Here is a 27,474-nt window from a genome sequence, read left to right as displayed (position 1 = left end):
GTTGAAGGACTTCAGTTAACTGTTATCTTCTCTGGAGAAGATGAAACAAAATTCTATGAAGAAAATACACGAAAAGATATAAGACAAAATTGAGAAGAATAGTTGGGTGATGCACTCGGAGTTATTCTTCCTGACTGACATTTGTCAATTCTGAAAGTCTGGCAGAGCAGCCAGTGAGAGTGCTGGGTCCATTATGGGCACTTAGAGAAGAGAGAGGTGTGTCATGCAGACTTTCTAATGAAAAAACAGGCATTGCCAATATATGCAAGCTTCCAAAGCTTCAGATCTGGAAGCCGTAATTTAAGCACAATGCAGTTTCTTGAAGGCTTAGATTTCCTTGGGTGTGCCCTGTAATATCGGGGTAGAAATCATGAAAACACGAAATATCATGGACACAACATCGAAAGGGAAGTAAGCATAGATTTGCTATACCTAACTTCACATATATATACTGTGACAATAATTATATCTGCATAGATGTGGAGTTAAAAATAGTAAATCTATATGTCCTCTATATGCACTTTTCTTTTGATATTCTGTCCATGATTTTAGTGTATCTCAAGATTCCTACATTCCTATTCTTGATCTCCTATAGTGCAATCATTTCCAGGCTCATATTACGGGATTATGTTTCGAGTCAGAACTGCATAAATTATTAACTATTGGTCACATGAGCCCACATTTTATATAGGCAGCACTTCCCTCTTCGCACTGCGTTGTACCTTTAAATGGGTGGACAGGGCGCCCTACTACAGATAGTTCCCCACTCCAGCTCAGCCACAAACGTGTGCCTGTTCCTGGAACAGCGCATTAGCCATATGGTGACTGTCCTCTCTGCACCTGATGCAACCGTTTAAAAGTGCACCGCAGCGTAGGCCGGGGCAGTGCACCCTACACCTCAGTCGTCATTTATGAGGCCTCTTGAGCCACCGTAACATCACTTTTTGTGACGCTTCGGTGGCACAGGAGCCTGCTCCTTATTTACGAGGCAGCACTAAGCCACTTCTTTTGATCTCTTTAACACAGTGTTCTGCATTGAAGGGCTTTGCAATGGGTGTTGCTGGGGGCGTTCCCAGCAACATTCATGGCTTTTTGACACTGCCCCAGATTTACGAGAAATTGTAAATCTGAGGCAGCGCCAAAAACGTACACCTCCCCAGGGGAGGCGAACGAATGTTACAAAAGGAGAAATATCTTTATTTCTTCTCTTTCTTTCCTCTTTCTATGTGAGCTGCATTCTGCAGCACTCATAGAAAGAGGGACAAGCATTGGCATACCCAATATGGCTCTCTTTTGGGACCTTATAAGTATTTAGTTATCCAGCACAATATCCTTGGTGCAACAACATCAACTGTTGCATGGCTAAACACTTATAAGGTCCCAAAGGCGAGACCTATTGGCTATGCCAATGCTTGTTCTTTCTCTGACTGCAAAATGAGAGGATTTTGTAACATGAACTATGTGACAATCGCTATCTCGTAGGGGTATGACAACAATCTCAATCTTGCTAGGGTACAGGGAAAGTGAAAGGAAAGGATATAGGATCTAATTTTTTTCCTAACATACAACAAAATGTAAATGCCTGTAAATGAACTGTACAGTTATTTCATAATATATCAGCAGTTAGGAAAGGACAAATAAAGCACCTTTGTTTGTAATTCTGAAGTGTGATGAAAACAAAGATTTTAATAGTATTAAAAAGTAACCAAGACATTGCATTTGGTGATTGTTGGACTTGGCCCTTTTTGCAGGGTCATCCCTGAACTTTTTGCCTTCCTCCTGTACTTTGTCTGACCTGTTTTTGTTGGTTTTATGACTCTGGGCACTTTACCACTGCTGATCAGTGCTAAAGTGCAAATGCTCTCCCTATTGTAAATTGTTGTATGGATTAGTGATTCCATGATTGGCTGGTTTGCTTTACTTATCAGACCCTAGTACAGTGCACTGAGTATGCCCAGGACTTGTGAGCCAAATGCTGCTAGTTGTCTAGCAGCACTGGTTGTGCCACCCACAGAAGCAGCCTGTAAAAGTGTGTCTAAGGCCTACCATTGCAAAGCCTGTGTGCAGCCTGGTACTGTCATGCTGACTGGGCAAGTGCACCCACTTGCCAGTCCCTAAACCTTTTCTTCATATCAGACACTCCTATGGTAGGCCCAAGGGCAGGCTGTAAGTATAAGGTAGGACATGCCCTGGTGTGTGTGGCATGTCCTAATAGTGAATTACAGCCATTGGCCTGCAGTGGTTGCCTGACTGCAAAAGAAAGGGGAAAGAACTTTGTGTACTTTATTTTCAACTTGTGAAGGATCTCCATGGGCTTGGAAAAGAGCTTGCCTCCTGCTGAAGTCTCAAAGACAACAGACTTCAACCCTCCACTCCCTAGAGTTCTTTGAAAGTGCCTGCTGCTGTTTTGGGCCTTCAGAGGGACTGCGTGTCGCAAGGAGCTGGAAGCACGACTCAACAAGGAAGAAGCGTGTCGTCGTCGCTGCTGCTGCCATCGCATCATGAATGTCAGCGCTGTAGCTGTCGTAATGCACTGCATCGAGAGAAACGTCTCGCAACGAGGAAGAAGCGTGTCGCTGCTGCTGTTGTCGCATCTTGGATGTCGCCGCTGTAGCTGTCGTATTGCATTGCATCAAGAAAAGCGCCTCGCATCCAGGGAGAAGCGCGCCGCCATCGGAGCTTCTGCCGTTCCATCTTGCATGTCGCTGCTTTAGTTGTCGCATTGTGCGGAAGCCTCTCGCAACGTCCGAGAAGAGTGCCGCAGCCGAGGGTGTTGCCGTCGCATCGCTGCACAAGGGTGTCGCTGCGTCAAACCGAGACTTTTCGCATCATCGGAGAAGCGTGCCGCATCTGGAAGATCTTCACGTCTTTATTTCTTTGCACCAGAACTTTGCCGCATTTCCATCGCTGCAAATGCATTTTCATGCATTGAATGTTATTCTTGAATTATTCTAATTCAGATACTAAATGAATGAATTGTGTTGTAAAATGTACAACACAATCGCTTTATCGCACAACTCTGTATTTTGAGCATTTATTTCTTAAAGTTTGGTCTCTTATGAAGCAGCCAAATGATCTGTAATAACAAGAAATTGAAAGAAATACATGAAATGATTGAGCAATGATTGGAGGACCCGGTAGGAAAAAAAAACAAGTTGGATGAGAGGCAGCAGGGGGAGGGGCGAGAGGAGGGGGCCTGAACCTGTTTCCCTATCTGGAGCGAGCAGGAACCATCTGTTAATTAAAAACAGATGGTTTGAAAGCTCGCTCCTGCAAGGGAATCGCCAAACGTGCACGCTTTGCCATTCGAAGCAATGCGATGCGTGCACATTTTTGACTGCAAAACTGAATCAATTTCTAAAGGTCTTTTTCCTAAGCAGGCCATGTGTACTGCATAGGCGAGACCTAAAAAAGCCTCTTGTGATTGTTTTTGTGCGGGAAGGTTTCCCTTTATGCACAAAAATAATCATTCCCGCAACACAGGCACCCTTGCTCCGCGGCGCAAAGGTACCTTCGTCAGGGCCGGACTGGGAACCGAAACCGGCCCTGGCAAAGTGCTCGGCCGGCCTCCCCCTCCCAACCCCCACCAGGGGGGGGTGGGTTTGGGGTGCGACCGTGCTCTTTACCGGGGCCGGTTTTCGGCCGTTTTTGTTACAGGGCCGTTTTTGCAGCTATGCTGCAAAAAACGGCCCTGTAGCAAAAACGGCCCCTGGGGTCCAAAACCAGCCCCCACCCATGCGGCCGACCGGGGGATTGCCCGGTGCCCGCAACGGCCAGTCCAGGCCTGACCTTCGTTGGCGCATGGCAGCCCATTGAGCACCAGCACAGGGTAAAAGGACAGGAACACGCCAGATCTAATAGATGCCGTGCATTCCTGCCCTTTTCTTTTGTCATAGGGCAGCACAGCAGGAAGGCCTGAGGAACTTACTATATATTCTGCGGCTTATTTACAAGCCCCTTGTGCTGCTGGTGAATCACTTTTTCGACACACCCACAGCGCAGTGTACTGCCCCATATTCACAAATCCACACACAGCCACCCTGAGTGGCTTTTCATGGCCTTGTATATGAAGCCCCTTTTCATGCATCACTTTGCATGAAAGGGGCATGACATGAGTGTTGCTGTTGGTGTTCCCTCGTAACACCCATGGAATTAGAAACATTCCCAGATTTATGAGGGAATGCGTCCGAATCCTACACCTCCCCAGGGGAGGCGTAAGGAGGTGCAACGAGCATAAATACTTTTATTTCTTCTTGTTTTTTCCTCTCTCCATGTGTACTGCAGAATGCACATAGGAAGATGAAAACACCATCAATGATTGTTTTTGTGCAGGAAGGGAGACCTTCCTGCACAAAAACAATCATCCCCGCAACACAGGCTCCCTTGCACCGTGCAAGGGAGCCTGCATTGGTGCATGGTTTCCAATCCAGCCAGCGCAGTGGAAGAAGACAGGGATGCGACATATTGTTGTAAATATGACGCATCCCTGTGCATTTAAAATGATGCAGCTCGGAGCAGCAAAATGGCATGCAGCGCCAACACTGCGTCATTTTGTTGTGAATAAGGCCCCCTAATTATAACTGGGCTGGCCCCAAAATATGTTTAGCGTGAGGTCCCCCACAATGCAGGGGCCTCGTATGTCACGGTCATGTTTGTCTCTTTCAGAGCTTTGGGTGAAGGTGAGAGCCGGCCATGATGTGACGATCACCTGCACACTGGACAGCGAGGACCCGGTGCGAGAGTGGAGATGGGCGCCCCGCTACCCCCGCTGCGTCACTGCCGGGTCCACGGAGGCGGACTATTACAGGTCATCTGTCCACCCATGGTGGGAGGACGCCGAAGACACCTTCCGTGACCGCCTCGAGGCCTCAAGGAACAAACGAGAATTAACACTGCAGAAACCGAGAGTGAATGATTCTGGAATGTTCTACTGCGTTGGCGAAGACAAGTACAGCAGCGTCAACCTGACTGTCAGTCACGGTGAGGGATTCACTGAGAAGGAACGTCAAAAGAGACATCTGGGTGTGGGAGAGGAGAGAAGGGGTAGCAGAGAGAAAGAGAGACACTAGGACTGTGAATGGCAGAGGAGAGAGGTCACAACAGCAGACGGCTAGATGACAGTCTACAGGAGGAGGGAGATAAGAGAGTGTGTATGAGCGAGTCTCAGAGACAAGAGATTGAGGCCTTCCCTGAGAGACTGCAGTGCAAGTGAGAGTCTCTTTCAGTAAGCATTGCGGCTCATGTGAGGGTTTGTAAGAGAGAGTGAGTGCAACGAAAGAGTTCGAGATAGAGTGTTTGTGAAGGGACGGAACTCTGGTGACAGCTAGAGAGCTGTGTGTGTGAGAATCTCTGGGAGGAAGAGAGTCAGGGCCATGAGATAGGGACAGACATTTTATGTATGTGAGAAGAGAGGGTCGGACCCAAAGCTAGAGGCAGCTGCCAGTGCGGAAGTCTCTCACAGGGAAAATGTAGTGACCCACTGTAACAGGCAGCTGTATGTGATAATCTGTGAGTGTAGAGTTATGGAGGCCCACCTTGAGAGACAGCTGGGTATGTGAGGGCCTGTGAGTGGAGAGGTATGGAGGCTCATCTTGAGAGACAGGTGGGTATGTGAGGGCCTGTGAGTGGAGAGGTATAGAGACCTGCCTTGAGAGACAGCTGGGTATGTGAGGGCTTGTGAGTGGAGAGTTATAGAGACCCGCCTTGAGGGACCGCTGGGTATGCGAGAGTCTGTGAGGGCTAACAGCCCAGAGTAACTGTCATCTGTCTGTTCTCTGTGAGAGGAGGTATATAGGGTTCGTGAAGAGAGACCTGTGTCAGCGATCGTCTGTGAGAGTGCTATGGAGGGTTCCACAGAGACTTGCATGTGTGAGAATCTGCGAGGGGAGAGCTCCAGAGTGGGAGAAACCTAAGAGTGTGAGAAGAGAGATGGTGCACAATATGACTGCGTGAATGTCTGTGAGTGCCTAGAATACCATGCAGAAAGACAGTTGTATGTGTGGGTGTCCATGAAGGCAGTGTGAGAGGGTTCCAGTCACTGTCAGCCCCAAAGAGTGTGGGTGCAGGGTAGAGAGACACACAGAGCATGCTGTGCATGTGAGACTCTGTTAGGTGATAGAGCCGCATTGTAAGAGAGGGCCGTGTCCGACAAGGGCTGTGAAGAGACAGAGGAGGGTCCAGAAAGAGACAGCTGTGCTTGTGAGGCTGTGAAAGATGATAGAGCCACATTGTAATAGAGGTCTGTGTACGTCAAGAGCTGTCAAAGAGAGGGAGGAGGGTCCGGAAAGAGACAGCTGTGCATGTGAGACTGTGAAAGATGATAGAGCCCCATTGTAAGAGAGGGCTGTGTCCTTCAAGGGCTGTGAAGAGACAGAGGAGGGTCTAGATAGAGACAGCTGTGCATGTGATACTGTGAAAGATGATAGAGTCGCATTGTAAGAGAGGTCTGTGTCCGAAAAGGGCTGTGAAGAGAGAGAGAGGAGGGTCCAGAAAGAGACAGCTGTGCATGTGAGGCTGTGAAAGATGATAGATTTACAAAAGACAATGGTCCCTATATGTGGACAGAATAACAAAACATAATATTCATACACATAATAAGTAGTATGTTTCTTTGTCCAGCCGGACAAGAATTTTATTTTAAATGATCAAGTTCATAGAGAGAGTTTTAAGACCAAGATAACAAGTGGGCACAGCCGTGACCCATAACATTTAAGGCAAAACAACAAAGAAATGGCCAAAAAGGCAAAGCGAAAATCTGTCTCTGTACTATTGTTCAGTGCTACAGACTCAATCTCTTAAACATAACCATACCATTGCGTCAAACAATATAGCATTCATCATATTGCATATGGGGTTTTTTGTCGACGACGTTTCGATGCCTTTTTAAATTATGACATCATCATCAGGACAAGAATTATCAGCATTATTGTTTTGTTCAACAATTATTAACACAATGCCTATTATCGCATTACTTTACATGAAGGAAATGGGAGGCAAGGGGGAAGGAAAAACAGAAATTGTATATAAGTATCAGCATGTAAGGAACAATTTTAAAAAAACATGAGTGACATGAGAATTGCGGCGAGTGAAAAACCATGCATATAGCTGAGTGGAGTCGATAATCAGCGAGAAAGGGGAGTTCCAGGTCTCTATTAAGATCAATAGCAAGTGAGGGTTGAACATACTAGTCATGATTACCCGATGGTTCCGGTAATGAAAAGGCTAAGTCGTGAATGGCGTGAAAAACTACTGTGGCTAAGTTCATGGAAGTATCAATAATCACGGGCGATGGTACGTCGTGGATGGCGTGAAACATTTATTGGCTAAGTCATTGCTATGGCAATAATAGCGGGCGGTGGCAGGAGAAGAAACCTACATGTCGGTTTACTTGCTGGTTGTCTCGTTCTGGGTTATTAAGGAGGAACCGCGGGGCTAATGGCATTCTGAGGAAAGAGAAATGTGACATTAACGGTACCGGTCTATGAATGAGGCAGGGTGCCGGATCGAGGGTGGACGACACAGTTACCTTTCAAAACAATTCCGGGGCTTCCATCAAGGTTGTATGGAAACGCCAGGAGCGCGATGGCTCAATCTGAAAGGGAGCGGGCGGATAGATACTTGCATGTAAAAGTATCAGTGTGCTCCAAACAGAGTTACCGGCTGGCGAGATTCACTTACTTGTATTGGCAGGAACACTGTGGCTAATACGGGAGTCCGATGGAAGTGAACTTCCGAACAACCATGCGAGCTAACTAATCAACCCTCATGGTCTCTAGAAATCGAGGATGGACTTACTGTGACTAGGTAGAGCAGTGCGGCGGCCATATTGGAGTGGTGATAGCCACATGGTCTCTAAAAATCGATGATGGACTTACTGTGACTAGTGTGGCGGCCATGTTGGAGTGGTGAAAGTGATCAGTGTGATTGTGTATAACTAAAAATGCAGCATGCATTAACCGCAATATGTGACTTCTTTAAAAAACAGTTTAAATGATAGAAATGACATTTAACTGAGATTACAATAAGGAGGTCCAGTCCTCAAGACGGTTAAGGCCTTTTCTGATACTGTCAGTTTTTAGAATCCAAAACAGTTCCTCTTTATTCAGCAATTGGGATAGATCCGCTCCTCTTGGAGGTGGTTTGATGATAGAAACAACTGTCCAAAGTAATTCATCTTCGCTGTAGCCTTTTTCGTGGAAATGTTCAACTAGTGGTGCATTGACCGTGTTACACCGGATCCTGCTTTGGCGTTGGCCAATTCTTAGTTTTACTTTCTGACTTGTCTGCCCTATATAAATAAGCATGCAGGGACAGAAAATTGCATATACCAAATTTACAGAGTTACAGTTGGAAAAGTATCTTCGGTCAAATTTGATAGTACCATATTCAAAAGATTTTCCTTCAATAGTAGAGTCACAATAAATGCAATTCCCACATTTAGAATGGCCAGTTAAAGGTGGGAGACCCCATGCATCATTTATAGTCGTGTTTAGGGGTTGTGTAGGCAGAGATGCTCTTACTAGGTGGTATTTGATGTTTTTGGCCCATTTGAAAGCAAACATTGGACGTTTAAGTTTCAGTTGACGAGCATAGAGGACTGGACAGTGCTTGAGCACACTCTTTCTGATAGCCTTGGTGGCTGGGGAAAATGTGGTGACACAAATGAGTCTATTCTGATCTTTTTTCTCCTTCGGTTCCAGGAGGGTTTCCCTTGGGCAATACCAGGCTCTTTTTAAAGAGCGGCGCACTAGCTTACGAGGGTAACCTCTGTTTCTAAGTTTGCGGCTGAGGGTTTTAGCTTCAGTAAAATAATCCTCCTTGAAATAGCAGTTGCGCCTAATGCGTAGGAACTGGGAGAAAGGCAGGGAATCACGCAAAGCTCTTGGGTGATGGCTACTGTGCTCAAGAAGAGTGTTGTGTTCAGTAGGTTTTCGGTGTAGAGTGGTGGTGAGGTGACCTTCTGTGTTTTTTATTCCTAACTGCGAAGCTGCATCTTTTAAAATTACTCTCAGCCCTAATTTTACCTTCTCTGGCGTACTGATCTATCGACCGCCAGTTAATAATCCCTCTTGGTCAGACAATTTTGTAAACTTTATCCTACCTCAACATCTGAATGCTCAAACTTTTACTGTACTTGGAGACCTGAATCTTCATTTAGAAGATGACAACAACAAGACCTGCAAAAACTTAATAGACGATTTTAGGGTTTTAAATATGACTTTACGAAATGAGGGTCCAACTCACAAAGCTGGACAGTTGTTAGACCCTATTATATCAAATATGAAAGAACTCTCATGGCTAAACACTACTCCTGTTCTCTGGTCAGACCATTTTTTATTACGTTTCGCTATCTCACTTAAACCTACCAAATGTCCTGTTACGACTCCTTCAGAATCTTTTAGGAGAAATTGGAAATCTCTAAACTTGGAGGATCTCAACAATGCTTTGAGGAAAGATCACCCATGCTTAGATTGAGATATGGAAAGTATAGCAGAGGCTACACAAACATGGTTAAATGGTGCAGCGGATACCTGCCTGCCTCTATCCCGTTGCAAGGGAAAAACACATCACCCTCCTGCCCCCTGGTACACAGAAGCTCTTAAGAAAGAAAAATCCACATGTAAGACCCTGGAGAGGCAGTGGCATAAAAACTATGAACTCCATCAGTAAGAAGTTTACCGAAAGGCCAGAAATAGCTATCATTCAGCATGCATGAAAGCTAAAGCATGCTATGTCACTACTAGCATTAACATGGCCGTAAACAAATCCCAGACTCTCTTCAATACTGTAAAAGAGTTGGCTGGTGAGAATGCTAGAGCGGAACCTACCCCTCTCAACACCCAGCAGTGCCAGGACTTGGCTTCTTTTTTCACCGATAAGATTGATAACATTGTCTCTAATATCAAAAGGGACAGCACAATCACACCCAAACAACAAAACATCCCCCAAGGCCCCAGAGGAAATTGTCATCTTGAAGCATGGCCTCCCATTAATCTGGATACACTGAAGGAAGTATTAAAATCGATCAAATCGGGTTCCCCACGTGACCCTATTCCTATCAGTATCATGAGTAAATTAGAGGACTCTGCAATGATTTCCCTAGCTGAGATACTGAACGCCTCCATTGAGCAGGCCACAGTTCCTGCTCTATGGAAACATGCTATGGTCAGTCCTCTACTTAAAAAGCCGGCTGCAGACCCTAGGATATTGGCCAATTATCGTCCAATATCATTACTGCCTGCCTTCTCTAAAATTTTAGAGAGGCACATCCATAAGGCACTTTCAACTTATGTGGAAAATAACGAGCTTCTTCATTCGTCCCAATCTGGGTTTAGGGGTGGTTATTCCACCGAGACGGCCCTGCTCGGGGTCACAGAAAAGATCAGGGAGCTCATGGATGATGGCCAAACGGTAGCATTGGTCTTGTTGGATCTAAGTGCGGCCTTCGACACCATTTCTCACTCCATACTGCTTGACAGGCTGGGGGAGAATGGTGTCGAAGGCAAAGCACTGGAGTGGATTAGATCTTACTTATCCCTCCGCACTTTTCAGATCTCCTCTTCGGAGGCATGCTCTGAGGTATTCCACTCTCCTCATGGTGTGCCAAAGGGATCGATCCTGAGCCCGCTGTTTTTTAATTTGTACCTACGACCACTGGCCAATGTTGCAGAAAATGTTGGTCTTATTTTAATGAATTATGCAGATAATTCTCAAATCCTGTTTTCACTTTCCAAATCTGACTCGTCTGCTCCATCTGCATTAAAAATAGGCCTGCAGGAAATATTTAGTTGGATGTCAGCTAATCAACTTAAATTAAATGGGGAGAAAACAGAGGTCCTCCTCTTAGGGAAAAGTAAAGATCTCTGGAGTGATCCCCATTGGCCATCGTCATTAGGTAAACTTCCACCCCCAGCCTCTCAGGTTAGAAACCTTGGGGTCATCATAGATGACAATCTATCTATGACTCAGCAAGCCAATAAAGTGGCAGGCATATGTTTTACCATTCTTAAATGGCTTCGCAAAATTGTCTGGATGTTACCACCTACTACCCAGAAGACCGTAGTCAATGCCTTAGTGACATCTCGGCTTGATTACAGTAACATCTTGTACCTGGGCTCAAACAAAGCAGTAATAAGACGTCTGCAACTGGTGCAAAACACTGCTGCCAGACTGCTTTGCAGAATCCCTAGATCAGCTAGGATCACCAAACATCTTAGGGACCTGCATTGGCTCAGGGTTGAAAACCGGATTCGGTTCAAAACCCTGACCTACCTATTTAAAATCAAAGCTGGCACTGCCCCAAATACCTTCAGGACCTTGCTAAGCCCTACCTCCCCAATCGCAGTCTTCGTTCATGCACTGCTGCAAACTTTGTGGTACCGAGGTTCAAACGGGCTAGAATAGGCGGGAGATCTTTTTCCTATTTGGGCCCAACTTTGTGGAACACATTACCCATTCATATACGCAAGGAGGAAAGCTATATGAATTTCAGAAAAAGTGTAAAAACCTGGTTGTTCGACAAATAAGTGCTTTGAATATTCTCTATCCAGGTGTGTTTTTGTGTTTTGCTGGTCCGGCGCCGGGAAACCCTTTGTGGGTAGCTGTGCGCCTTACAAGTGTTATAAAATAAATAAATAGATCTAAGAATGGGATGCTCTCTTTACTGGTGGATAAAGTATATTTGAGGCCTCCACTGTTGTTGTTGAGCCAGTGTTGAAAAAGTGGGAGGTTATCAAGTGATTCAGTCCAAAGTAGAAAAATTTCGTCAATGTAACGTTTCCACAATGTGATACCATTGTGGAAAGGATTGGACGCATTCAAAATACTGTTGGTCTCTAAATGATCCATGTACAGAATGGCCAGGTTAGGTGCAAAAATTGCTCCCATAGAGGTACCCCTAACCTGGCCATAAAACTGTCCTTCGAAAAGAAAAAAGTTCTTAGTCAGGCAAATTTCCAGTAACTGGAGGATGAAGTTAGATGGGACACTGTGAGGACGTGTTCGTGTCTCTAACACCCCTTCAATCACACGAAGAGATTCGTATTGGGGGATGTTAGTATAAAGTGATTCCACATCCAGCGTGCACATGGTGCTGGATGTGGGATCAAATGGATAGTCTTCGAACTTATTAATCATAGCCATACTGTCTTTGATATAGCATGTGGTATGTGGTACAAATGGCTTGATAAAGAAGTCTATATAGTGGCCCAATGGTTCGAGGACTGAACCATACCCAGATACTTTGGGGCGGCCTGGTGGAGATTGTGAGTTTTTATGCACTTTCGGGAGGCAGTAGATCACATGGATGCGGGGAGATTTAGTATTAAGGAAATCAAATTCCTTTTTAGATAGGAAGCCTGGGTCAAGTGCCTCTGAAGTGACTTTAGCAATCATGTCCTGAATCTCTGCAGTGGGGTTGCGAGGAAGTTTACAATAGTGATCATGGTTGCTCAGTTGACGCATTAAGTAAAGTAAACTGACATGTAGGTTTCTTCTCCTGCCACCGCCCGCGATTATTGCCATAGCAATGACTTAGCCAATAAATGTTTCACGCCATCCACGACGTACCATCGCCCGTGATTATTGACACTTCCATGAACTTAGCCACAGTAGTTTTTCACGCCATTCACGACTTAGCCTTTTCATCACCGGAACGATTGGGTAATCGTGACTAGTATTTTCCACCCTCACTTGCTATTGATCTTAATAGAGACCTGGAACTCCCGGACAGGCTTGTGAGGTATATGTCAGGGTCAAGATGGCCGCCGTAGCTCTGTAGAGGAAAGTCGCACTTCACCTCTCTCCTACCCTACCACAACTATGACACTGGAGTATTGAATACGGGGATGTGGAATCCGACGGTTCTGGTACGCCGTATTTATGCTGAAACGCTTGGCCTGGAACAATTGAGACAAATTATTTTTGCAGCTAGAAAGGTTTGGTGTAGGTACTGGAGAGGCATAGTTATCGCCTCCAACACACCCATCAGCATGTCACAGCGTAATAAACAAGACAAACAAGAGAAATCATCAGCAACTGGGTCGATTAAGGGCCCAGTAAATCAGGAAGAAAACCGCACAGGAGCCATACCTAAAGTTTTGGTGGCCGCTAAGAAGCAGATGGAATACCTCAGTCGCTCCTCAAAGGGGCCACTACAGAGGAAAAGCGACAGACAAGAAAGAAAATCTGAGGCAAAACCAGAGACCAGGCTAGCCGCAGCCAGCAAAGCTCTGAAAGGAGCTTTGCTGGCTGCGTCGAGGGGAGAAAACAACGAGCACAAATGTCTCTCTCAAAGGAACCTATGCGGCAGCCTACCATACCCGAATCTTTCGCACTCAAAGTGTGCCCACCATTTTGTTGTGCCTGCAGACCGTCCCTCCCCCTTCGCTAACGCCTCCCAGCTCCCCCTCCCACGCTCCGCCCCCTCCACTTTCCATTTATGACAGTTGTCCTAACGCGCAGCGTATACGCGCAGCGATCGCGCCCAATCCGCGCCAAAGGTGCGCCAAAGGTAAGCCCGTCTACGCTCGTCCGCGCCTGGACCGCGCCCAGCGCCAGAGTCCCTGGTCCTCGTAATGTCCACCCCTCCCGCATAACTTACGATGCCATCACCCTCCTAGCCCTTAACCCCGGCCGTTCCCCCAACTGCGTCCAAGCCGCTCCTGGACACACCCATGGACCCTTCTCCTGCAACTCCTGCAAGTTCAACGACACCAAGAACAACCCCTCATCTACGAACACACAACAAATATCCGACCCCAACCACCTACAATGCATCCTGCTCAACACCCGCTCAGTCCACAGGCACGCCATCGACCTCTGGAATCTACTAGACACCATCTCTCCGGACATCGCCTTCCTAACAGAAACATGGATGAACGCCACATCAGCCCCAGACATCACCATTGCCATCCCGGAAAACTATAAGATCATTCGCAAGGACCGTACCGGCAACACAGGAGGAGGCATCGCTATCGTCCATAAGAAATCCATCCGCATCTCAACCAGCTCAGACGTCAATCTCGCCAACACTGAACACCTTCACTTCCAGATCCACATCGACCCCAAGACCACACTCAGAGGCACCCTCCTTTACAGGCCACCAGGACCCCGCGCACAATTTAGTGAAGACATCACGGACTTCATCACTCCACACGCGCTCCCCTCCGAGGATTACATCCTTTTGGGAGACCTCAACTTTCACCTTGAAAAGAACAACGACCGCAACACCACCACCCTTTTGGACAACCTCGCCAATCTCGGACTTAAACAACTTGTCACCACCCCCACCCAAATCGCAGGTCACACACTCGACCCTATCTTCACCTCCAGCAAACATGTCTCCTTCAGCCACACCACAGCTCTCCTTTGGTCTGACCACAGCTGCGTTCACTTTACCTACAACAAACCCACATCCAACAACCACCCCCAACCTACTCTGCAAAGAAACTGGAACAAAATCACCATCGACCAGATCTCCTCATCGCTTCTTCTAAACCCCCCAGCCCACTCCTCCAACCCCGACCAAGCAGCCACCAACCTCACCCAATGGTTATCCAACAGCGCCAACATCCTAGCACCACTGAAGAAACGACAAATCAAACTAGGCAGCAAGAAGGCCTCCTTGTTCAACGATGATCTTAAGAAATCCAAGAAACTCTGTCGCTCCCTCGAGAAGGCCTGGAAAAAAGACCCATCCACCAGCACCAAGGACGCCTTCAAAAACGCCACCCGCACACACCACCAACTGATCCGGAATGCCAAGAAAGCCGCTTTCAAGGACCAACTAGATAACAACGCCCACAACAGCAAGGAATTATTCAACATCGTCAAGGAATTTACCAACCCCTCAGCCAACTCCAACGACATCACCCCCTCTCAAGCCCTCTGCGACTCCCTAGCCTCATTCTCCCACAACAAAATTGCAGACATCCACAACAGCTTCGACAACCGACCCGAAGACCAACCCACCCAACCCCCTGCAGGACCCCCACCCCCCTTGAACATCCTCAATGATTGGAACCCAATCTCCACTGAGGACACCATCCGTCTGATGAACTCTATCCACTCAGGATCCCCAACAGACCCTTGCCCTCACCACATCTTCAACAAAGCAGACTCCATCATAGCACCACACCTCCGAGACGTCATCAACTGCTCCCTCAACTCCGCAACCTTCCCGGAAAGCTGGAAACATGCCGAACTCAGCGCCCTCCTGAAGAAACCCACAGCTGACCCCACCGAACTCAAAAACTACCGCCCTATCTCACTCCTTCCATTCCCGGCCAAAGTCATCGAAAAAGCGGTCAACAACCTGCTAGCCGCATTCCTCGAAACCAACAAATCCCTCGACTCCTCACAATCCGGCTTCCGAGCCAAGCACAGCACTGAAACCGCCCTCATCGCAGCAACAGACGACATTCGAACTCTACTGGACAATGGAGACACAGTCGCCCTCATCCTCCTCGATCTCTCCGCAGCCTTCGACACAGTCTGTCATAGCACCCTGCTACAACGCCTCAGAAACATCGGAATCCAAGGAAAAGCACTGGACTGGATCACCTCGTTCCTCGCCGGAAGAACCCAGAGAGTCCGCCTCCCACCATTCAAGTCAGAGGCCACTGAAGTCATCTGCGGCGTACCACAAGGATCCTCACTCAGCCCCACCCTCTTCAACGTATACATGAGCCCCCTCGCGGCCATCACACGCCAACACAACCTCAACATCATCTCCTACGCCGATGACACTCAACTGATCCTATCTCTCACCAGAGACCCTAACACCGCCAAAACCAACCTGCATGAAGGAATGAAAGAAGTAGCCGACTGGATGAAGCACAGCCGTCTGAAACTGAACTCAGACAAAACAGAAGTCCTCATCCTAGGCACCTCCCCCTCCGTCTGGGATGACTCTTGGTGGCCAGAGGCCCTTGGAAAAGCACCCATCCCGACAGACCACACACGGAACCTGGGCGTCATCCTGGATTCCTCACTCTCGATGAACAGACAAGTCAACGCCGTTTCTTCATCTTGCTTCAACATTCTTCGCATGCTCAAAAAAACATTTCGTTGGATCCCCACCGAAACTAGAAAAACGGTCACCCACGCTTTGGTCACGAGCCGACTGGACTACGGAAACACCCTCTACGCCGGTACCACCGCAAAACTCCAACGCATCCAGAACGCTTCAGCCAGGCTCATACTAGACATCCCGCGTAAAGAACACATCTCTGGTCACCTGAAAAACCTCCAATGGCTCCCCGTCAATAAGAGGATTACTTTCCAGCTCCTAACCCACGCACACAAAGCACTCTACGAAATCGGACCCGAATGCCTCAACACACGACTGTCCTTCTACACCCCCTCCCGCCAGCTACGATCCTCCAACCAAGCCCTTGCCACTGTACCTCGCATCAACAAAACCACCATGGGAGGTAGATCCTTCTCTTACCTGGCAGCTAAAACCTGGAACTCACTTCCCACTCACCTTCGCCTCACTCAGAACCACCTAGCATTCAGAAAACAACTTAAAACGTGGATATTTGACAAGTAATTTCCCTCCCTTCCTCAAGCGCCTTGAGACCCTCTGGGTATGTAGCGCGCTATATAAATTCACTGACTTGACTTGACTTGACCCAGCTTTACAGAAACGGGACGGCGATTTGCAGCACACAGCCGCGCTCAGCGCGGACAGCGAGGAGACAGAGGAAGCGGCCCGCGAGGATGCAAGCGTCAGAGCTCCAGTTGCCGGGCAACCAACAGACACGCTGGGAAGCAGCACGCATCAAGCAGAACTCGACTCAGAGGTGAGCATAGGAGCAGCGAAGGCGAGCGAGGGGGTGAAGGAGCCTGCTGAGGCTCGTCGGAGGTCTCTAGAGGACATAGAAAGGCAAAATAACGTCCAAACGCTTGATGCTTTGTTAACTGTGGAAGCTGGCCTTAGTAATAAAACCTATCAGCCTTCTGAGTCGAGCTGGGGGAGCACATTAAGCATTGAAGTACGGCGAGAGCATGAGCAGAAACAGACTGGTGGCAAGGATGGCAAGGATGGTAGAGGCAATAGGGGGCGTTCCCCTGAATTCTTTTCAGTTAATGAAGGGTCAGACTCAACGGACATCAGCGAGCCTGAAAATGAGGAGGAGGAGGGAAGCAGTACTGACCACACTACCGATTCAGATACAAGCAAGCGTTCCAAAGATATAGGAACACAAAAAGAAGGAAAGTTGGAATGAGAAGAGATGGGCGAGGGTCTAAAAACAGTATGAACAAAAAACTGTTGTGGGACTATTCTGCCACTTCAGAGACTTACCAAGAAAGTGGTCAAGGAGAAGGGGAGAATGAGGGGTTACCAAAGTCTACACCTCAGAGCGTAACATTGGAGATGCTGTTTGGCACATTGAAGCAGATGCAAACTGAAGCTAGGGCAGAAAGCCGGAGAGCAAGGCGCGACACCAAAAAGCTACAAGCCTCATTGAGAAAAGTGAATAGAAAATATGAGGAGGTGGAGGAAAGAGTAACCCAGGTGGAAGAAAGAACCAGTAGGGTGGAAGATGAGGTAACGGACTGGCAGACCTTCAAAGTTGAACAAGGAAAATGAGTGGAAGACTTGCAATGGAAGGTTGAAGACTTCGAAAATCGCCAAAGGCGGAACAATGTGAGACTTTTGGGACTTGAAGAAGGGCGGGAGGGGCAAGATCCGAGAGGGTATGTGATCAAACTCTTAAAGGGGCCTTTCCACAGTGGCAATGGGAACTAGAAGTTAAAGAGCCCATAGATATCCCTTATTTGTAAAGAAAAATCGTGGGGGTCAGCAGAACACGCTTCCTAGGGCAATGTTGGTGTTTCTAGGGAACTTTTTAGCGAGGCAAGAGATCATGGATAAGGCTAGACCAGAGTCCAGGAAGACAGTTGATGGAGCTACATTCTTTGCCAGGCCTGACTTCTGCCATGTTACGGTTGAAAGAAGGTGGAAGTTAAGGCAACTGATAGCACCCTTCCAGAAACAAGGGGCAGAAGCATATCTGCTGTACCCAGCAATGTTAAAAGTCATCAGTAAGGGGCATACTAGGATGTTCTTTTCTGAAATAAAAGCAGGAGAATTTCTGACAGAGATTACTGAGCAGAATAAGGGAAGGGAGAACAGAGGAAAAAGCAAACCAAAAACCCCGTAGAGGAAAGGACATAAAGGTAAAACATAACTGTAACTGAATGAGATAGGAGAGCAGGGTAGGGGGGAGTAGCGACACTACAGACTACAGAGGTCACACATAGGTCAAGATTGACCTATTTGCCTGTAACAAGGGGGGGGTGGGATCCAAGAAGGGGGAGGGGAGGGAGGGGGGGAGGAGGAGGGAGGGGCTCAGGGGGGGGGGGGAAAGGAATTTACACTTAGGATTTGGTCGTGGACACAGCACACGTGGGTTGGAAAAGCAAGATATGCAGTGCACTATGTTAAGAAGAGGAGAAGGGGAAGAGGAGGTGAACCTCCTAGAAATCAACAGGTACAATCATGAAGAAAAGAATGAATTGGGATGGCATGTAGGATAGCCTCGATAAATATTTGTGGTCTGAACGAGATTAATAAAAGACTTAAAGTGGCTGCCCTGCTTAAATCTCTACACCTTGATTTAGTTTGTCTGCAGGAAACGCACATTGAAGGCACTAAGGCATATCTGTTGGAACAGCTTGGTTTTAATGTACTAGCGAAGACTAATCAAGGCACTAAGACAAGAGGGGTTGCGGTACTAGGCAGAAGGCGGGACGTGGTGGTTAGGAGGAAATAAGAGGATCAGTGGGGAAGGTGGATTATAGTAGAACTAGAGATTAAGGAAGAGATTATTACCATTGTTTCAGTCTATGGTTCCACAGAGGATGACCCGGATTTGTTTCAATTTTTAGACACAGAATTGGCACAATGGCCAGAACCAATTATTTGTTGTGGTGATTTCAACCTGCATGACAGTGACAGTAGCTTCTTAGAGCCTGACAGAAAAACTGGGGAAGGAAGAAGAGGACATATAGAGCTATAGAAGACATGGCAATTCACAACTCTCTAGAAGATCCCTGGGTTAAGTGCCATCCAAACCTAGACGGGAGTACTTTCTTTTCAGCCCCCCATCAGGTACTGGTCAGGCTTGATTATTTTTTAATCTCAAGGGGGTTGATGGATAGAGCAAGAATAGAAAGAGAACCACGAATTATCTCGGATCATAGCCCGTTAATTCTGTCACTAAGAGTTGGGCAAGGAAGGAAAGAGATAAGGCAATGGACATTTGAAAGAGCACTGTTACAGGATCAGAAATATCGAGAAACTATGATAAACTGGATCAAAGATTTCTGGGAGATAAATAGAGGTACGGCAGCATCAGGGATAGTATGGGATGCTTTCAAAGCTGGAGTAAGAGGAGAGACTTTGAGCTTTGTAATTAAGGGTCAAAGGATAGAGAAGGTAAAAGCTGAAGAGTCTAGGAGGTTACTCATGAAAACAGAGGAAGAACTTGCAATAGCTATACAACTACGATCTCCGCTCGACCAGTTGTTATTGAAAATAATTGCTCTTAAAGCAGAAGCTATGGATGGGATGGCTAAAAAGACAGTAGAGAGGTATCTAGCAAACAAGGAAAAAGCGTACGAACTTAGTGAAAGAGTTGGCCATATATTGGCTATACGTACTAGGCGAAGGCTGATATCAAGGAGATTAAAAACTCCCAGGGTATTATGGTAAAGGAAGCCGAACAGGTGAGAGAGGTATTTAAACAATTTTATACAGAGTTGTATACAGCGGATGACCCCGGGAGGGAGGAGGACATGAGTAGGTATTTAGGAGAGATAGTGTCCCCAGAAATTTTGGAGGATAGGGAAGGATTGGAAGAGATATTCCAGCTAGATGAATTGATCTTGGCTCTGAGGGATTTACCATCCGGGAAGGCAGCTGGTCCGGATCAAATTCCTGTCGAATTTTATAAAGTTTTTCAACCTGTACTTCTAAAAGAAATGTTCAATGTTATCTTACTGGCACAAAAGGGCGAGTTCGTCCCAGAGTCATGGGGTGGGGCGGACATCATCGTAATACACAAGAAAGGAAAACCTCCAACTGCTCCGGGTTCCTACCGTCCCATCACTTTGATGAAAGCGGATGTCAAGGTATTTTCAAAAATGCTGGCTAAAAGGCTATCAAGAGTCGTGGAATCGCTGGTAAGCCCGTCCCAGGATGGGTTCATTCCGGGTAAAGGAACGACTCAAAATACTAGGCAGGTAATTACGGCATTTGATGCAGCAAATACTCTGGGAGACCCTATGGCAGCTTTGTTTTTAGATGCCGAAAAAGCATTTGATAGGGTCTCCTGGAGGTACTTATGGGCAGTTTTGAGATGGAGCGGCATAGGGGTGGGATTTATTAAGGCCATGCAGACACTGTATATAAACCCGGTGGCTAAGATAAGGGTCAATAGAGGGCAGTCAACCACAGTTAACATTAATAGAGGAACGAGGCAGGGGTGCCCCTCTTCTCCCCTGCTTTTTGCACTATACCTCGATCCATACTTACGCCTGTTGGAATGTAACGATCAGATTTCACCGCTAGTATTGAATGGATGCCGGATTAAAACGTTGGCATATGCGGACGATGTGGCCATCTTGACTCCGAATCCTGCAGACGCAATTAGGGCAATCGAAGGAGAGGCTAATCGGTTTGGGCAATTCTCAGGGTACAGCCTGAATAATACTAAAACCCAGATACTTAAAAACAGCTTTGTAGTATGTAATGATGATAGAGTTGTGGGAGCGGCAATCTATCTAGGTGCGCAGATTACATCAGAAGTTGATAAGATAGTAAAAGATAATATGTCACCCTTAATTGCTCAACTAAAAGCAGACCTAGAGAGGATGAATAACCTACATCTGTCACTGGTTGGGTGTACCAACATTATCAAGATGATGGATCTTCCTAAATTTTTGTATTTCTTCAGGGCCATTCCTCTCTTGTTTGAAGCCAGCTGGTTTAATGGTCTAGAGGCCATATGTAATAGGTTTATCTGGGCACACGGTAAGACCCGGAGGGCCTATAGGTTTATGACACTTCCTAGGGATAAGGGGGGCTGGGGTGCACCAGATTTTCGTTTATATTATATGGCATCTGTTTTGCAATATATGCAGGGATTAATTGGAGGGAATAATGATGATGATAGGGTGAATAATTTTTCCACTGTGGTCTATGCTGTTGTGCTTGGGGCAAATGTTGAAAATTGTTTTTAAATTGTATTGATTTTGGTTATTTTAAGAGAACTCGGTTCAATACAGTCTTGGCTGCAGTAAGTGTGTGGAATGCCTTTCTAAAGAAAGCCAAGATGGGGAGGTATAATAGATATGTGTCTCTGATTAACAATAGATCATTCCCCACTGAAATATTCGCTGATCAGACAATGGCAGAGTGGGCAGCAAGGGGGATCACGCAAATAGGTGATCTGTTTTGTCATGACGGATTTGTACAGTTCTCAAACCTACGAGATGCATATGGGCTGGATAATAGAGGTTTTTTTTAAGTACTTACAGATCAGGAGTTTCTTTAAAAACAAGGTGGGAGGTCCCGCAGGCTTTGATAAAAATGAAATAATGGAGAAAATTAAACTGAAGGGGGATCGCACAATTAGGTCATTTTATGCAACCTTGATAAAGGGAAGGGTGGATGATCTGGAGAAATTTAGCACAAAATGGGCGCAGAAACTGGGAGATGAAAATACCCCATTCCTCGACTCCCTGAATTTAGGACGCACATTTTTGAGTGCAGCCCTTTTGCAGTCTCAGCACTACAAGACATTATACTTTCTTTATTATACTCCGGCGAAGATAACAAAATGGGGCGGTAATACAGGAACTACCTGTCCCCGATGTGATTCTTTTGAGGCGGATAGCATACATATTTTTGCAACTTGCCCTCAACTACACTCATTGATTAAAGGGATAGAGGGGTTCCTAACGAGATCCTTGGATATACAAATTACTCTTACACCATCTTGGATTATGCTTGGAGTGGGTAAGGATGAGCAGGAACAACATGCTGAATTCCTATTTGTTGCCATGGCTGTTTATATATTGATAATAGCTAGGGCTTGGCTTGATAAAAATCCACCAATATTTCAAACTTGGTTGGCAAATCTGTTATATTCATATAATATTGAGAAAAATATCTATGCACGGAAGGGGAGGAGAGGAAGGTGTTTAGGTATAAGGATTTGGGAGCCCTTAAGTAAATGGAAGGAGTTGCAAAGCAGTGGCCAATAGAAAATGTTCCCCCTTGCGCTGTTTTCTTATTATTTTATTTTCTCTCTTTTTGCCTGATTATTTTTTATTCAAATACGTAAAGGAATGACAATCTGTTGAATGATGTATTGCACATGTATCTGAGATTTGATTTGTGAAATAAGGATTAAGGAAATTTTCAGTTGTTAAAGATTAATGTGTATAGGATAAAGTAAAATATTACACTGGCTTGTGCCAGACTTGTGATCGCTAGGGCTTGGATTTCTCAGAATCCTCCTCATATAACTGAATGGTGGACACTGGTTCTTGAAATTTACACTCTGGAAGATGCTATTGCTAGGAATAGAGGAATTAAAGCAAAAAAAAAGTTTGCCAAGATATGGGGGAATTTTCTGCAATGCTAGTAATGATTTGGATCATAGATGTTCTTTTTGTTTATGGCTTGTTAATTATTAATGATCTGTCCTGATTAGGATCTACTTTTCTTTTTTTTTATTTCTTTTTTTAACTTTTGTTTGTGTGTAGTATAATATGAACCTGCACCGAATTGAATTTGATTTATCTTACTTTTTTTTGATTCTGTATTTGGATATGCTAATCTCCTCGACTTGCTTGTCAAATAAAATTCTTTAAAAAAAAAAATAGGATAAAGTGTGCTCAATTTGAAAAATAAAAAAATGTAAAAAAATTAAAAAAGAGACCTAGAACTCCCCTTCACTCGCCGATTATCGACTCCACTCAGCTATATGCATGGTTTTTCACTCGCCGCAATTCTCATGTCACTCATGTTTTTTTTAAATTGTTCCTTACATGCTGATACTTATATACAATTTCTGTTTTTCCTTCTCCCTTGCCTCCCATTTCCTTCATGTAAAGTAATGCGATAATAGGCATTGTGTTAATAATTGTTGAACAAAACAATAATGCTGATAATTCTTGTCCTGATGATGATGTCATAATTTAAAAAGGCTTCGAAACGTCGTCAACAAAAAACCCCATATGCAATATGATGAATGCTATATTGTTTGACGCAATGGTATGGTTATGTTTAAGAGATTGAGTCTGTAGCACTGAACAATATTATACAGACAGATTTTCGCTTTGCCTTTTTGGCCATTTCTTTGTTGTTTTGTCTTAAATGTTGTGGGTCACGGCTGTGCCCACTTGTTATCTTGGTCCTAAAACTCTCTCTATGAACTTGATCATTTAAAATAAAATTCTTGTCCGGCTGGACAAAGAAACATACTACTTATTAGGTGTATGATTATTATTTTTTGCTATCCTGTCCACATATAGGGACCATTGTCTTTTGTAAATTGATACTGCCCAAGGTCCCTATGATATACCTTTTGGGTTCCCTTGTTCTTGTGAAAATATAGTTAGCGCAATCGCTGGATTGTAAGGGATTCAGGTAATCTTAGCCCCTTCCTCGCAAGTGGGTCCACCTTGTCCACCCCTGTATTGTTCACCCGTCACTGTAAAGTCTTCTCTCCCCACTATTTTTCCCTCCTGGATTTTTTCTAAAAAGCATGTCTGATCCTCACCCTCCATTATATAACTTAGAATATATCAATAAGATTCTAGGAGGTCCCTCTCTCCTCTCTGATACAGCAGAAACACCATCTGGGTCCAGCACTTCCCTAGCAGATGACCTAGAGAAACTGAAGAAAAAGGAGGTACGTCTACTGTTAATGATCAGACTTCTAACTGACTACCTCAAATCCAATACAATCCCATTAGGTTTACAAGTACGTAACGTACCGGGAGTTTTTACCAATAATCCTAAATACTTGAATGGTTTCAGCTATATAAGCACTACCAACTACTAATCCACCTCCCCTTCCTAAGCGCCTTGAAACCCTCTGGGTATGTAGTGCGCTATATAAGTGTTATGACTTGACTTGACTTGACCATGTTCCCGGCACTGGATGGTGCCCGGGATTGACATTGCTAATGAAGAGCTCCAAAAATTAAATACAGAAATAACAGACCTCGAGAAACAGATCAAGGATAACAACAGCAGCTCAGAAACAAGTACACTTCTTGAAAAAAATCAATAAAACGATCGAAGATTTCCATAAAATTGAACTAAACAAAAAACAAAACAAAGTACGCAAAGATATCAAAAACTTTAATCAAGAGAGAACGTACACCTATCTTGCCAAAGATTACTACACCACTCGCCCTTATAAAGGTCCACAAAATCAAAGACCCTGGGGACGATTCAACAGGAGGCAACAGTTTGTTGGCTTCACTGATAGCTCAGCTGATTCCTCTGGACAGTCAGACCAAAGCGACAGCCCAGGCCCTTCTAACCGTCCTTTTTTAGAAGAGGGTCGGGGTCAACCAAGGGGCAGAGGAAAGCAACCCTCAACATGGAAAAAACCAGTAAACCCCCCAGGCGAACGTTTCACACGCAGACAGCATTACCGATAGTAACATCATCAGATCATACTCCCAATGATATCAGCACTGATTTAGAGACCGGTCTCTAGCCCATCTTTAACCTCACTGAACATATCCTGTCCAGTACTGAAGTCTCGTTATTGAGCAGAGGCCTGTCATTTGTTCCCACAGTATGCCCCAATTTTCAAGATATACAGGTGGAATTATTACGGTTCTTTAGGAAAATTCGCCTCCACAGCTATTTCCTTTTGAATCCCTCTCCTTCTGAACCTGGTAACACTCCATTCAAACCACCATCTAAATTTTCCCCCACCACTGGCATGATCCCGCCAGAGATACCAACTTTTGAAAAACTAATCCTAAAAGACGTTACTGATCTGGAAAACAAGAGGTCCTTTATACCTTATAACATCACGATAGAAGAGAAAAATGCCATTGCCTCCTTGAAAAACAACCAGTCATTAATAATAAAACCTGCCGACAAAGGCGGAGGCATCGTGATCCAAGATATCAACTTGTATAAAGATGAAATAATGTGTCAACTGAGCAACCATGAGCACTATTGTAAACTTCCTCGCAACCCCACTGCAGAGATTCAGGACATGATTGCTAAAGTCACTTCAGAGGCACTTGACCTAGGCTTCCTATCTAAAAAGGAATTTGATTTCCTTAATACTAAATCTCCCTGCATCCCTGTGATCTACTTCCCCCCGAAAGTGCATAAAAACCCACAATCTCCACTAGGCCGCCCATAGTATCTGGGTGTGGTTCAGTCCTCGAAGCATTGGGCCACTATATAGAATTCTTTATCAAGCCATTTGTACCAGATACCACATGCTATATCAAAGACAGTATGGCTATGATTAATATGATCGAAGACTATTCATTAGATCCCACATCCAGCACCATGTGCACGCTGGATGTGGAATCACTTTATACTAACATCTCCCAATACGAATCTCTTCGTGTGATTGAAGGGGTGTTAGAGACACGAACACGTCCTCACAGTGTCCCATCTAACTTTATCCTCCAGTTACTGGAAATTTGCCTGACTAAGAACTTTTTTCTTTTCGAAGGACAGTTTTATGGCCAGGTTAGGGGTACCTCTATGGGAGCAATTTTTGCACCTAACCTGGCCATTCTGTACATGGATCATTTAGAGACCAACAGTATTTTGAATGTGTCCAATCCTTTCCACAATGGTATCACATTGTGGAAACGTTACATTGATGACATTTTTCTACTTTGGACTGAATCACTTGATAACCTCCCACTTTTTCAACACTGGCTCAACAACAACAGTGGAGGCCTCAAATATACCTTATCCACCAGTAAAGAGAGCATCCCATTCTTAGATCTAGAAATAAAAAACACAGAAGGTCGCCTCACCACCACTCTACACGGAAAACCTACTGAACGCAACACTCTTCTTGAGTACAGTAGCCATCACCCAAGAGCTTTGCGTGATTCCCTGCCTTTCTCCCAGTTCCTACGCATTAGGTGCAACTGCTATTTCAAGGAGGATTATTTTACTGAAGCTAAAACCCTCAGCCGCAAACTTAGGAACAGAGGTTACCCTCGTAAGCTAGTGCGCCGCTCTTCAAAAAAAGCCTGGTATTGCCCAAGGGAAACCCTCCTGGAACCGAAGGAGAAAAAAGATCAGAATAGACTCATTTGTGTCACCACATTTTCCCCAGCCTCCAATGCTATCAGAAGGAGTGTGCTCAAGCACTGGCCAGTCCTCAATGCTGGTCAACTGACACTAGAACGTCCAATGTTCGCTTTCAAACGGGCCAAAAACATCAAAGACCACCTAGTAAGAGCATCTCTGCCTACACAACCCCTAAAAACGACTATAAATGATGCATGGGGTCTCCCACCTTTAACTGGCCATTCTAAATGTGGGAATTGCATTTATTGTGACTCTACTATTGAAGGAAAATCTTTTGAATATGGTACTATCAAATTTGACCGAAGATACTTTTCCAACTGTAACTCTGTAAATTTGGTATATGTAATCTTCTGTCCCTGCATGCTTATTTATATAGGGCAGACAAGTCAGAAAGTAAAACTAAGAATTGGCCAACGCCAAAGCAGGATCCGGTGTAACACGGCCAATGCACCACTAGTTGAACATTTCCACAAAAAAGGCTACAGCGAAGATGAATTACTTTGGACAGTTGTTTCTATCATCAAACCACCTCCAAGAGGAGCGGATCTATCCCAATTGCTGAATAAAGAGGAACTGCATTGGATTCTAAAAACTGACAGTATCAGAAAAGGCCTTAACCGTCTTGAGGACTGGACCTCCTTATTGTAATCTCAGTTAAATGTCATTTCTATCATTTAAACTGTTTTATTAAAGAAGTCACATATTGCGGTTAATGCATGCTGCATTTTTAGTTATACACAATCACACTGATCACTTTCACCACTCCAATATGGCCGCCGCACTGCTCTACCTAGTCACAGTAAGTCCATCATCGATTTCTAGAGACTATGAGGGTTGATTAGTTAGCTCGCATGGTTGTTCAGAAGTTCTCTTCCATCGGACTCCCGTATTAGCCACAGTGCTCCTGCCAATACAAGGAAGTCAATCTCGCCAGCCTGTAACTCTGTTTGGAGCACCCTGATACTTTTACATGCAAGTATCTATCCGCCCGCTCCCTTTCAGATTGAGCCATCGCGCTCCTGGCGTTCCCATGCAACCTTGATGGAAGGCCCGGAATTGTTTTGAAAGGTAACTGTGTCCTCGACCCTCGATCCAACACCCTGCCTCATTCATAGACCGGTACCGTTAATGTCACATTT

At 45.4% G+C, this 27,474-nt stretch overlaps 1 protein-coding gene across 2 annotated transcripts in view; it reads left to right on the top strand.

Annotated features, from left to right (window-relative positions):
- LOC147717891 (cell adhesion molecule CEACAM5-like) overlaps positions 1 to 27,474 on the top strand; it is a 145,783-nt gene that overhangs the window by 75,911 nt on the left and 42,398 nt on the right. For both annotated transcript variants that reach the window (XM_086924661.1, XM_086924662.1), the window contains one exon: positions 4,666 to 4,980. In XM_086924661.1, coding sequence (XP_086780787.1) covers positions 4,666 to 4,980 — 315 coding nt within the window. The remainder of the gene's footprint in view (positions 1 to 4,665; positions 4,981 to 27,474) is intronic.

Source organism: Lissotriton vulgaris, chromosome 5, assembly GCF_964263255.1.
Source record: "Lissotriton vulgaris chromosome 5, aLisVul1.2, whole genome shotgun sequence".
Classification (NCBI taxonomy): Eukaryota; Metazoa; Chordata; class Amphibia; order Caudata; family Salamandridae; genus Lissotriton; species Lissotriton vulgaris.
Note: the sequence above shows the minus strand (reverse complement) of the source record. Positions and strands in the feature narration are given on the sequence as shown.